Source organism: Pyrus communis, chromosome 6, assembly GCF_963583255.1.
Source record: "Pyrus communis chromosome 6, drPyrComm1.1, whole genome shotgun sequence".
Classification (NCBI taxonomy): domain Eukaryota; kingdom Viridiplantae; phylum Streptophyta; class Magnoliopsida; order Rosales; family Rosaceae; genus Pyrus; species Pyrus communis.
In genome coordinates, this window is record NC_084808.1 from 15,748,092 (window position 1) to 15,760,468 (window position 12,377).

The window sequence follows — 12,377 nt, forward strand, 5'->3', positions numbered from 1 at the left end:
ACTAATCTAATCTTCTTCTTTTTATATACACAGAGAAAGAGAGATTAAAGAGATCGAGACAAGAAAAAAGGGTATAACCTCCCTCAGCTCCCCCAAATCATAACAGAGCCTTGCTTATTAAACACCAAACCCCATAAAACACTTTGTAATTTTGAATTAGTTGTCTCTACTTATGTATATTTTTATATAAATATACCATCTTATTTTCGTTTCAGTCTTTCCCTTCTGTGTGCTAGTATTAGTATTACTGTGCTTTCTTAATTTTAATTAATATTCTCCCTTTCTTCTTTGTGCTTAATTGATTGTATCAATCAAGTTTAAGGGTTTTTGCATCTGTTCTTTATTCTCTCCACTAATATCATCTCACCACTTCTCCATCGTCTGTTCATCTTATTTGGCTACATCTTCATCACCTGTGTAACTCAATCTCTAATGGGTTCCTCCCATCACCAATTAATTCAATCTAATTCTCTCTCTTCTCCCCAAGTTCTCTGATCAACTTCTTCTACTCTCTCTTACAAGGTTACACAAGCTTCCTTTGCTTCTTTTTTCCATTTTTATTCTTGATGAGCTGTATGCATACATATAGATTTGACTTGGTGATCTCAAACTGTGAAACGAGTTAAATAGGGCAAATTGAGGAGCTTGTCTTTATATAGTCTTATTTAGGTTAGTTTCCTCCTCCTTGTTATACTTTCCCAGAATTTGACCATCAATTGCCACTCTGGCGAACCCCTGGTGGAGTGGTAACTTGGGGCTACCGGGCATGGACCCGGTAGTCACCAATTCGCCAACTCTGAGCAAGCAGCGGGAGCTCGAAATTTCCATAAACGAAAACAACAGCGGTAGAAGCAGTGGCAGAGACGATGATGACGACAGAGACCATGATGAGCCCAAAGAAGGCGCAGTCGAGATTGGATCCCGCAGGCCAAGAGGTCGCCCTCCAGGATCCAAAAACAAGCCCAAACCCCCCATCTTCGTCACCCGGGACAGCCCCAACTCCCTCCGTAGTCACGTCATGGAGGTTGCCGGCGGCGCTGACGTGGCGGAGAGCGTGGCTCAGTTCGCCAGGAGGCGGCAGAGAGGCGTGTGTGTTCTCAGCGGGAGTGGCTCGGTCGCCAACGTAACCCTCAGACAACCTGCGGCTCCAGGAGCTGTGGTGGCGCTTCACGGGAGGTTTGAAATTTTGTCTCTGAGTGGGGCGTTCCTTCCCGGTCCTGCCCCTCCCGGATCTACTGGGCTGACGGTTTATTTAGCCGGTGGGCAGGGGCAGGTGGTTGGAGGAAGTGTGGTGGGGTCACTAGTGGCGGCAGGCCCAGTGATGGTGATGGCAGCAACATTTGCAAATGCTACTTATGAGAGGCTGCCTCTTGAGGAGGATGAGGAGGGTGGAGGAAGTGGAGGAGGAGGAGGAGGAGGAGGAGGGCATAATAATGGAGGTTCCCCAACTGGTGGTGGGAGCAGTGGAGCCCAATTGGGGAGTGGGGGGCATCAGCAGCAGCAGCAGCAACTCCCTGATCCTTCATCCGGACTTCCCAATATTTACAGTCATCATCTGCCTCCAAATCTGATCCCCAATGGTGGCCATGGACATCTTGGGCATGAGGCTTATGCTAATTGGGCGCATTCAAGACCACCTTTCTAATAAAAGTGAGATGAAACTGAAGAGGTGGGGGATTTTCATTTTGTTGTATTGAAATATAAATTTTAGAAACAAGATAGAAAGTGAGAGATGTGAATTAAGATCTAAAAAGAAGGAGAGAAACTTTGGGGGTGTGTTTTTGTGGATGTTAAAATATAAAAGCTAGCTTAGTTTTAGTTTCTTTGAGTTTAATTTGCTGCCTTTTGATGATGTTCAGTTTGCAAGGAAAAGAATAATAATTCATGTCTAGTTTCCAATTGGGTTTCTGACCTTTAATTCAGTTATGCTACTAATTAATTGTTCATGAACTAGTGTATTATTATTATTTAATTTCTTATTTGTGTAATTTTGCTTGGCGGAGGATTTCAGTTCGATCTAATTTTTTATTATATGTGCCAGTAATTAATAGTTTATCACCTGATATGATGGATTGGACTTGGAAGATAGTAAATACTTGGAGAGGGAGCATCGGCTTTCACAAGTTTTATGATGTGATTTTTTCTATGCGGCTAATTAATCCACTTCGTTTCTGTACTCTTCTTAAATTTTACACCTCAAATTTGCTCCGACATGCGGGAATCGAATTAGCAGCAACGGTTTGTGACCTAACATTTTATTCCTTTTTTATATATATGTTTTTAGGGTTAGGGTTAAAAGTTGAAACGGGTTAGGTATATAATTACAGAACTGAATTCACAAATATAGTTGCCATTCTGCAGAGAAAGTGTGGGTTTGGGCGAAGAAAAACAGGGTGTGGCCTTCTCTTTTGAAATAATATAACAATTTAAAACTTTTCAGTTTCGCCAAGAAGAATTCAATGATCGTCCACGTCTATTTTTGACTTTTTCATCAGGTGTTTCTTATAGCAATTGAATCCATATATCACACTTTTTTTTTTCTCAATATAATGTAACGTGTGGGCAGGGTTTTCTTTGATTTAAAAAATATTTCCAATTATCTATTTAACTGTTTCCGTGTAATCTAAGAGGAATTATATAAGGAAGTTGAAATTAAAATGTGTACCAAGTCCAAGCTCGACTTTTTTTTCCTGTACGTTCTAGTTGAATTTTTAGGGGTGTGCCCATTTTCCACTCAATCTAATTTTTTAGCTTAATTAGTCAATTACCACTTAGACTTTTATTTTGGTGCTAAATTGGCTCATCTGTTTGTTTGTTTTTATTTTATTTATTTATTATTTTATTTTTTTAAAACAAATGATATTAGTTATACTAAGGAGGCGAGAAAGTGGGCTAAGCCGCATAATGAGCTAGCAATAATATGTTCAAATTCCCCTTTGGTGAGAACATTGTTCTAAAAATTGCCATCGAGCGCCGCCTAGGCGTTAGGCGGCTGGCCACCGTCCCGATTAATGCCTAGGTGTTTGAAAATTAAGAAAAAGCACGTAGACATGATGAGGCGCCCACCTAAGCACCCACGTAGCCCGTCCAAACCTGCCTAGGTACTCGCTTAGGTTGCGACTCACTTAGACAGAACATAGATAACTTTCATTTTGCATTTTATTTTTTTTAATAAATTGTAAGAGACTTGTTGCATACTTAAATGAACACACTTTAGGCCATCTCCAACCGATGGCTAGCCAGAGGGCTCGTTTTAGCCCTCTGGCCCTCCAAAATTCTCCAAGATATTAATATTTTAATGAACAGTACAGGGACATATTTGCCTCCGTCTTCAATCGAGGGCCAGAGGGCCAGAGGGCTCGTTTTAGCCCTACCACAAAAAATCGTCTCTAACCGAGGGCCAAAGGGCCAAACATAATTTATTATTTAAATTTAAAAACTACAACAACTTAAATTTAAAAACTACAAAATATATTTAAAAATTACAACTAAAATTTAAAAACGACAAATTAAATTTAAAAACTACAAATTAAATTCGAAAACAACATTAACTTAAATTTAAAAACTAAAACAACTTAAATTTAATATCCATAATCAACATCATCTTCATCATCCGCCATCGTAGGAGTATAGTCAGAGGTAAACAACTGCCGTCGGCTCATAATTTCTTTTTTTTTTCCTATCAAAATAGGCCTTACTCATTGGAGTATAGTCAGAGGTAAACAACTTCCGACACCCATCTATAAGCCTTGCAAAGAGCTTCATCTTCTTTTCGGGTCCAAACCCTACCCTTCATTGTAGAAGAGGCCATTTCAAAATTATTAAAAAAATTGAAGGATAGATTTTTGAAAGAGGAAGGAAAATATGAGAATTGAAATGGTAGGAATGGTGAAAATTTTGTGAGGAATGGTTTAGGTATTTATAGGAAAAAAATAGAATTAAAAAAAAAAAAAAAAAAGAATTGAATCCAACGGTAACTGGCGCCAGCTAGCAACGGCTAGCTGACGTCAGCTAGCCATTGGCTTCAAATTTATTTTTAAAAATTCCTGTCGGTTATAACCGACATGATTCCCAGTATTTCTGGCCAGCCCTCTAGCCCTCTTTGATTCCATGGGGCCCTCTGAGATTCCACAGCCCTCTGGCCTAGCCCTCGGTTGGAGACGGTTTTCAAGCTATTTTCGGCCCTCTGACCCTCTGGACTCTTCGGTTAGAGATGACCTTATGTCGTTGTTCCCCATGTTTTCATTATGTTCCAATACTTCATAATACATATGCCATTCTATTTTGTAGTTTTATGATGAAATTATATATATATATATATATATATATTAAGTATAAGCAGACATTTATTTACACGAAATATAATAGATTTACTTAAATCCGTTTAGTCTCCCTAGGTGCTTGCCTAGGTGTTAGGCCCCAGCCCACTGCCCGATTAGTGCCTAACGTCTTTTAGAATCTTGGGAGAGAATCGAACATAAGACCTTTCATTTACAAATGAAAGTGGAATACTACTAGATCGTAGTACTAAGTGTTTTGCCACCTCTATTACGTTCAGCCAACTATGTCATTAAGTTAAGGGTAATTTTGTGTATTTCTATCTAAACCACCTTAATCACAATATTTAAATTTATTTAAACAACTAAAAAAAGGGGAAGGGAAGGAAATATACCGCATAAGGCCGAGATAGGAAGATTGAGTGAGAAAAGGAGAGGAAAATGGAGTGGAGGAAGGATGGATAAATGGAGTTGGGGAGGATGATATAGGAAACACGGCGAGGGAGATAGGTGGGTCCAGTTTCAATCTTTCAATTTATTGAAAACTCAAACTAAATAAAAAATTAAAAAAGTAATGAAATAAAATATTGAAAGGAGAAGAAGAGAGACAAATGGGTATATCATACCTCACTTAGTGACCTTCCTCCACTCCCCACGCCTCCACTTACTGGATATAAACCACAACCACCCCCCCCTCTCAGGCGGCACAATCACTACCACAACTATTCAAATTTCATAACACGCATCTCAGACTTTAACGGACAATTTAACAGAAATTATTAAAGGTGTGGTACATTGGCACCAAAATTGAAGTCTGGGTGGTACTTAGACAAATCTTTTAATTTAGGTGGCAAATAGACACACTCCAACTAGTTTAGATAGTATTTGTGCAAATTCTCCCGATATATAAGTGAAATAAAATAAAATATTTTGTATTCCAGTATTAAATTCTTCTGGTGGAATAAACCAAACAGAGAAGAAGGGGAATGAAGAAAATAAAAAGAAAAAATTGGATGAAGTGGGATAAAAATGAAATTTTATTGGATCTCTAATTTTTTTTTCTTTTCTTTTTCTTGTAAAGCAGTTGAAGTTTTGTTATTTTACTAGATGATAAAATGTAGTAAACTAAATAAATATATAGCAATGAGACGGTATAAAAAATAAAATGCTAGCTACGTTTTCCTTTTATATTGTTCTTTAACACTATGTTTGGATGAAAAAAATTTAAGATTACTAAGGAATTTTAAAATGACGGAAATTGAAATGACGAGACTTTATTTTCTAGAATTTGTGAATTTTCTTGTTTGGAATTGAATACGGAATTTGAGAATAATGGAATTGAATACGGAATTTGTTATTTTTAAACTCTAAATCAGAGAAATTGGGAAATGACACCTATTTACATGGAATTTCAACTTAGGAATTGGAGGTCCCAAATCCCAAGTTTTTTTCCATGCGGAAATTCTAAATTTCTATGCTTATGAATCCAAACAAGGGAATTGGTGCATGTCAATTTACAAATTCTGATTTTTACTTAAATTCCAAGTTTATTTTCCTCATCCAAACATAGTGTAACTTTTTTTTTTTCACTCATTGCATGCCATTTGGACCTTGATTTTACTTAAAACTAAATATTTAATGTGTTTGAAAGGTATCAATTTTCTTTTCATTTGTACCCTTAATAAATCAAATCTAACCCATTATTTATTTATTACTTCAGTCATTCATTACTATTATTTTTTTATTTTGAAAATGTGGTTGAATCTTGGCCTTGTACTGTTCAACATCGGCTCACACCTAGACCATACATGATCTGCCATGGTAATACCCACATGTGAGACACATCATTGGGCTCGCCATCAACCCAAAGGGAAAGCTTCCTCAATCTTCTAAATCGTATTCTCCCTCTATTAGCTTTAAAAATTATAAAGTCTACGTAGCGTGCACATCAAGTAATTATGAACTAACTACGTCTTACTTGTGAATGCGAGCATGCCAACTTGCGACCGAACTTAGTCGAGCGAGTAGTCTAGGTGTGTGGTGGTTTTGTCGAATACGATGCTGACTTCTACATTTAGTGGCTATGTTTGAGGAAGGAACGCGTTTGTCTTGGGTTCGAGAACCAGAAGAAGAGGTTGGCTAATTCAGTGTGAAGTTTAGGATTTTCTCCACCTGGATCAGCTGCCTCGACAACATTTGTGAGAATATAGGTGCGTTAAATCAGTATTAGGTTGTAAGGAAAAATATAGTAAAAAGATAGGAGCGTTTTTATAGTGAACATGGTTCGGCTGTTTGAATGCCGAATTGAACAATGCACCTAAGAGTAACCGATCATAGAACACTTCACTTCGCTGGGAAGTTGGTGAAGTGACCTCTTCGAGAGAAAGAATTAAGAATTATTCACCTGCCAAGATTTGCATAGATAACCAACCAACCTAGAAGCAATGGTGTTTACTTGTCCAACCTGAAGGTGCTATTATCCTGCTTGATTCTATGGTTCTGGTTTTGTTTACTTGTCCAAACTGAAGGTGTCCTTGTTTGTCAACACAATGCTATTTACTCATCCAAATTCAAGATATGTTGACGGGAGGGGGTTAGGACATTTTGTATTTTTCTCAGGGGTGTGAGAATGGTTTCGCGTAGAGCAGTTGAGTTGAAAGGAATTTTCATGTTGCAAAACCTCTTCTATTTATAGGGATGGTATTCGTAATAAAAAAGTATGCCGAGGTAGAGTTTTGATGCGACTGTGCCTACTCAGCATTTCCCTGGATATTCCTCTATTATCTTTTCCTTAGTCGAAACCCAAACTCTATCCAGCCTCAGTTTCTTTAATTGAACCAAGACTCTGAGAAAGTCCTATATACACTTAATTCATATTTATTTGATCAAGAATAAATTCCAATCCGTAAAATGATTCACATTTTATTAGAACCCATCTTGATCAATGGTAATTACATTTTACTGAGAACTCGACCAAGCCATGTCCAAACTTAGTTCTTTCACAGTCCTACTTCCATAAGGACTCGGTCAAACCAATCTTCTCTTGTGTTGAAAGTCCACTAACCTGAGGAATTATTACTGGGTAGAGAATTATAGATTCTCAACTCGGGTTAACCCATTCTCGACCGACGTTGTTAGTTCAGGCCCAAACATACACTTACTTGAAAAGAAATCCGTCGCCACAAGCCTGGCGCAACGCAATTCGCAGACTCATAGTTATTCCACTACTCCTTGACCAAAAGGTGACCATCGTTCCCACCGTCGTCTTGGGTTGTATAGGGTGAATGAAAAACCTCTCCATTCTTATGGATAGACATAGGATTCCAGGTATTTAGTAGAAGAAGATGCGAAAGCTGACGTCGTAATCATGATTATTCTCCCACCCCGGCCGTGTATCATTCGCTTGGTTGCTTCCCTAGAGACCAAAAGCCCCGTTTTCATGTTCACATGGTGGCCATTTCAAATCAGCCAGCGGTTCTGATTGAAGAAGATACAGAAGATGAAGGGTTCTACCATTTTTTCCTTCAGTTACTTGATTTATTTTAATTTTGTGATCAAAAGAAATAACAATTATGACACAATTCAAAGAAAACAAAGAGCAATAATGGGTTAGAACTGATTTATTAGGGGTAAAGTGGAATGAAAATTTCTAGTTAAATACTTAGTTTTCAGTAAAAGCAAAGTACACATGGCATGTAATGAGTGGCAAGGGTAGAAAGGAAAAGGCAAGAAGAAAATGTAGCTAGCATTCCTCAGAAAAAAAAAGCAATAAGACATAGTTCTTTTTATTAGTACTCAGACATAGTTTTTTTTATTAGTACTCCACATTGTTGGATACATCCTATATAAATTTATGTTATTAAATAGCTTCAATATTCTAATATAAAATGACTATTTAGGCCGTATAAATTTTTAAAAAGAAAACAATGGTGACTAAATATTGGGAGTGAAGTACTTTCAATTGACTTACATTGCTCGAGTATGTTTGCATCCATAGATGAAATTTTCGGCAACACATGCATGATTAGATAACAAGCATGTGTTGTGGTAAATTTCATCCATTGATGGTGATCATGTACAACTAAGTGATTTGATTCCTGATTTTTAGGAATTTGACTATGAATTTGAAGTGAAAGATTACACTGTTTTTGGTAATCTAAGGGGGGTGAACACCTCAAAAACACTAAACAATCTAAGAAGTACAAACTAGGCGATTCCTAGAAATTCCCAAAATGTCATCAAACAAAAGATCACCAATCCAAACAGGAGGTTATTCAAGAAAAAAAAAACCCAAATCAAGTTTGTAGCTCTGATTGGCTAAATAGTTTGCAACTTAATTCTTCTCTCTTAAATATGCTTGAGAATTGAGAGTATTCGAATTGGTTCAAAATCTCATGGCAATTTTGTCCCCAAAAAAAAAAAAAAAAAAAAAAAAAAACCCTTCTCATGGAAATTACGCAAAAATGAAGCAAGGAGATAAAAATTATCAAACCCATCCAACTGCATAGCCTGGATTAGATTCACAGAAGTAGTGGAATCCATTTCCACCATAATCCGAGAAATCCCCTTATTAGCTGCAAGTAAAGGTAAGGAAAAGTCTCCTCATATTATGATTTTCATACCCATATTTTAGTAAACGCAAAAAACTAATAAATCAAAACTATTCAAATTCCCATTTTTTTTTTTTTGGTCCATATGTAAACATACCCTAGTCTCCTCTACAACACAATGAGAAATATATAAAAAATGGTCATTTTGGTTCCGTTCCTTAATCAACTTAATTGTTAGGATGAAACCTTATTTGTTTAAATAGTTTGATCAAGGTCCCTAGCATCATTTAAGGGATTTCACTCTTACATTTATGCCACTTAGTACTACAGTCGGATGATATTTATCTTCACTTATAAGTGAGAGGTTTTAGGTTTAAATCTCATAGATGACGAATTCGATACCAAATTAGGTTGCCCATTGTGTAGCGTAGCTGAACTCCTCCTTCCCTTAGTGTATTTGTAATAAAAATAAACTCTTGCATTTATGCATTCAATACAAATTATGAAACTTAAACAAATTCAAATAATATTTTTACAATACAACAATTACTTAAAATCAATAACAGAGTAATAATTCTTCACATAGTTCTAGCAAAAAAAAAAAGGAAAACTAACAAAAAGTAAAAAAAACTTTTGTTTTAATGAAAAATGACAAATAAAGGTGTAGTGAATAGTACCAAGGAAAGGTAAAAATGTGGTTTTTCGTTAAAAGTGAACAGTACCGGGAGTGTTTCGTTAAAACTCCCAAAAAAATAATGTACCATGTAATTATTAATATATATCTATTGATATATTTAGAACATAAAATAATGTACGATGTAATTATTAATATATATCTATTGATATATTTAGAACATAAAATAATGTACCATGAGGGATGAGAACTTAATTAATTAATAAAAAAATTAGTATCTAAACATAGAACCTACCATCTTTTTTTTTTTTTTTTTTTTTTTTCCAGTTTTTAATTTATTAATATCTATTAAGCTGTTTTGACTTGAGCCACGTCAGTTTATTGAATTTAAGCTATTTACATTTCAACATTTAATATATATTTAATAATTTTAACTCAATTTTCTTTTTTATTTTTATTTTTTATCAACGGCTTTTTTTTATTAACACCCCACATAATGTTGAATACACCCCACATTAAAATTTAATAGTAAATGATTTATATGCTCTATTATGCAATGACAATTTCAACCTTATAAGGTTTTAAAAAATTTAAAAAAATACTAAATACACTCCAAATCACTTTTAACATGTATATCCTAAGATTGTTTATCTTCTTCAACTCTCTAAACCACTCTCACTCTTCATTATAGAACAAAAACCTAACCGATAAAACTACAAACACATTGATTGAGAAAAATTATTTTTGACGAACGGAACATGAAATTGACGTTTCGGAAGCTTCACCTTGTTCAAAATGTATTGTCACAGGTGGATGAAGGTTAAAATTCATTGGTGTTAGATTACAGTCCTCCCTTTCTTTCGCAAAGAAGATAATGTTGATGTTGTTTCACAAAAGCCATGTTCTAAAAATAATCTACTGATCAGATAATACTAAATTGCATTTGTGCCTTCAAGAGACAATTTTTGCATTTACAGCATGATGTTTGAGTATGATATGTGATGCATAAACTATCATTTAGTGTGCATCTTAGCCAAAGCCAATACTTTATACTGCCGAATTTAACTACCAAATGGACATAGAGAGCCTAAGCTCCTCACATCATCATCTTATTTCCTAAATTATCATTTTTGAGATACACCCCCTAGCAGATCAATGTTGATTAGAGGGAAAAAGGTTAAGGAAAAAAAATTCAAACAGATTGCTCTCACCATCTTTATGTTGAGAGTGTGGAGTGTGAGGGTGTTTATGGAAAAGTATGTGAGGTGTATTAAGACAAATTTTAATTGAAAAAACATATGTGGGTTTTTATTAAGAATGTGGGGTATTAATATAATAAGTCTTTATCAAAACGTAGCCATGAAAAATGAAAATATACCAATGTCAAATAAAAATGTACTACACCGAATGAAAACATACCAATGCTAAATGAAAACATTTCGGCGTTACATGAAAACATACTCAGTTATGGAAACTAGATAAATTTTTAAGGATTAAGTACTTAAAACTCATCAACCTTTTAGTCTCATTCCAAATTAGTTTCAATAAACATTCCAAACAAGTACCTAATCTATTGAAAATGTCACGTCTGCTAAGCCCTAGTTAATTTTTCAAACATAGATTATATTCAAAACCCACCACCTAATCTATTGAAAATGTCATGTTTGCTAAGCCCTAGTTAATTTTTCAAACATAGATTATATTCAAAACCCACCAACTGGGAATATCATGGTCAACATAAATTTTAATTGTCTCAAAATCTAAATTTCAAACATAGACTATATAATATGAAATCAAATCATTAAACGAGTATTGAATTGAGTGAAAAATGGAATCAAATTGAAATTACATTAGGCGGCAATCTCCTAACAAAGAACAGATTTAAGAATTTAGATAGGGTTTTAGGGAGTTAGTTTCTACTCATGTGATTTCCTTATTCGCTGATTCTTGGCTCGTGAAGTTTCTGATTCTTCTTTGTGTGTGGTGAAGATGGTAGTGGCCGCATAATAGCAGACCAATACCATTTTAGCAACCTCCATGACCTTCTTCTTAATTGGAAAATGTTTCGCCAAAAGTAAAGATGTTTAGTTTAAGAGATTTAAAACTCTCATGCCTATATCAAAATCCCTGTTTTCATTTGGAACTCGTAGAGGTTTTGCCATCTTAGGCATCTCGAGTCGTGGGTATTGATATGCAGCTATAACACATGGCTAGAAAGTTCTTCAATGAGAAATTTAAAAAAATGTAAAATATCTATCTTAGCCAGAAGATATAAATATTGATATAAATTAACATCTTTTTTATTTGTACGTCTACGATAAATGTAAAAGCAATAGCCCCATGAGTTGAAGAGGAGCCGGTCAAAATTCAAATATGGAGAAACTAAGTTCCCATTCTTTATTTTTTTTTTTCCTACTTCCTTGATTAAAGTTTTATTCCTTTTCAATTTTTGATCAAGATCCTTAAATTTTAATAAACATCATTAATTATTATTTCAAAAATAAACTATTTACATGTCAAGATAATTAAAATATATTTCTAAATATATTCATTTAGTGTTTGAAACGTTTCATTTGTTCTATTTATATTTATGGCTAAACTTTTATCATATATTTCTATTTCTAGTTTGTACCCATTTTTAATTTTTGCAACCTTTTTTTTGTTTTTTTTTAATATATATATATATATATATATATTGTACCACCCTTTCTTGTAAATTTTAATTTGTACCCATATATTAATTTCTTTTTGTCCATTATTTTTTAAACTTGTATTTGTACTCATAATTGTTTTAACCTTTTATTTGTACCCATAATCTATTTATAATGTACCCATTTTTCTTTACAAATGTACCACTTTATTATATGCAAAATGTATCCTTCTTTTTTGTAAGCACCATTTTTTATGTAAAATGTA

The 12,377-nt window shown here is 34.7% G+C and overlaps 1 protein-coding gene across 1 annotated transcript; it reads left to right on the forward strand.

Moving 5' to 3' along the window:
- The first annotated feature begins 247 nt into the window (after positions 1-247).
- LOC137738315 (AT-hook motif nuclear-localized protein 20-like) lies at positions 248-1,770 on the forward strand. The gene has a single exon (XM_068477953.1). The coding sequence runs from the start codon at positions 767-769 to the stop codon at positions 1,643-1,645; it is 879 nt and encodes a 292-aa protein (XP_068334054.1). The 5' UTR covers positions 248-766; the 3' UTR covers positions 1,646-1,770.
- Positions 1,771-12,377: the final 10,607 nt, after the last annotated feature.

What these genes read in the sequence shown, in the direction of transcription:
- LOC137738315 (XM_068477953.1), top strand. Translation starts at nt 767, where the DNA reads ATGGACCCGGTAGTCACCAATTCGCCAACTCTGAGCAAGCAGCGGGAG.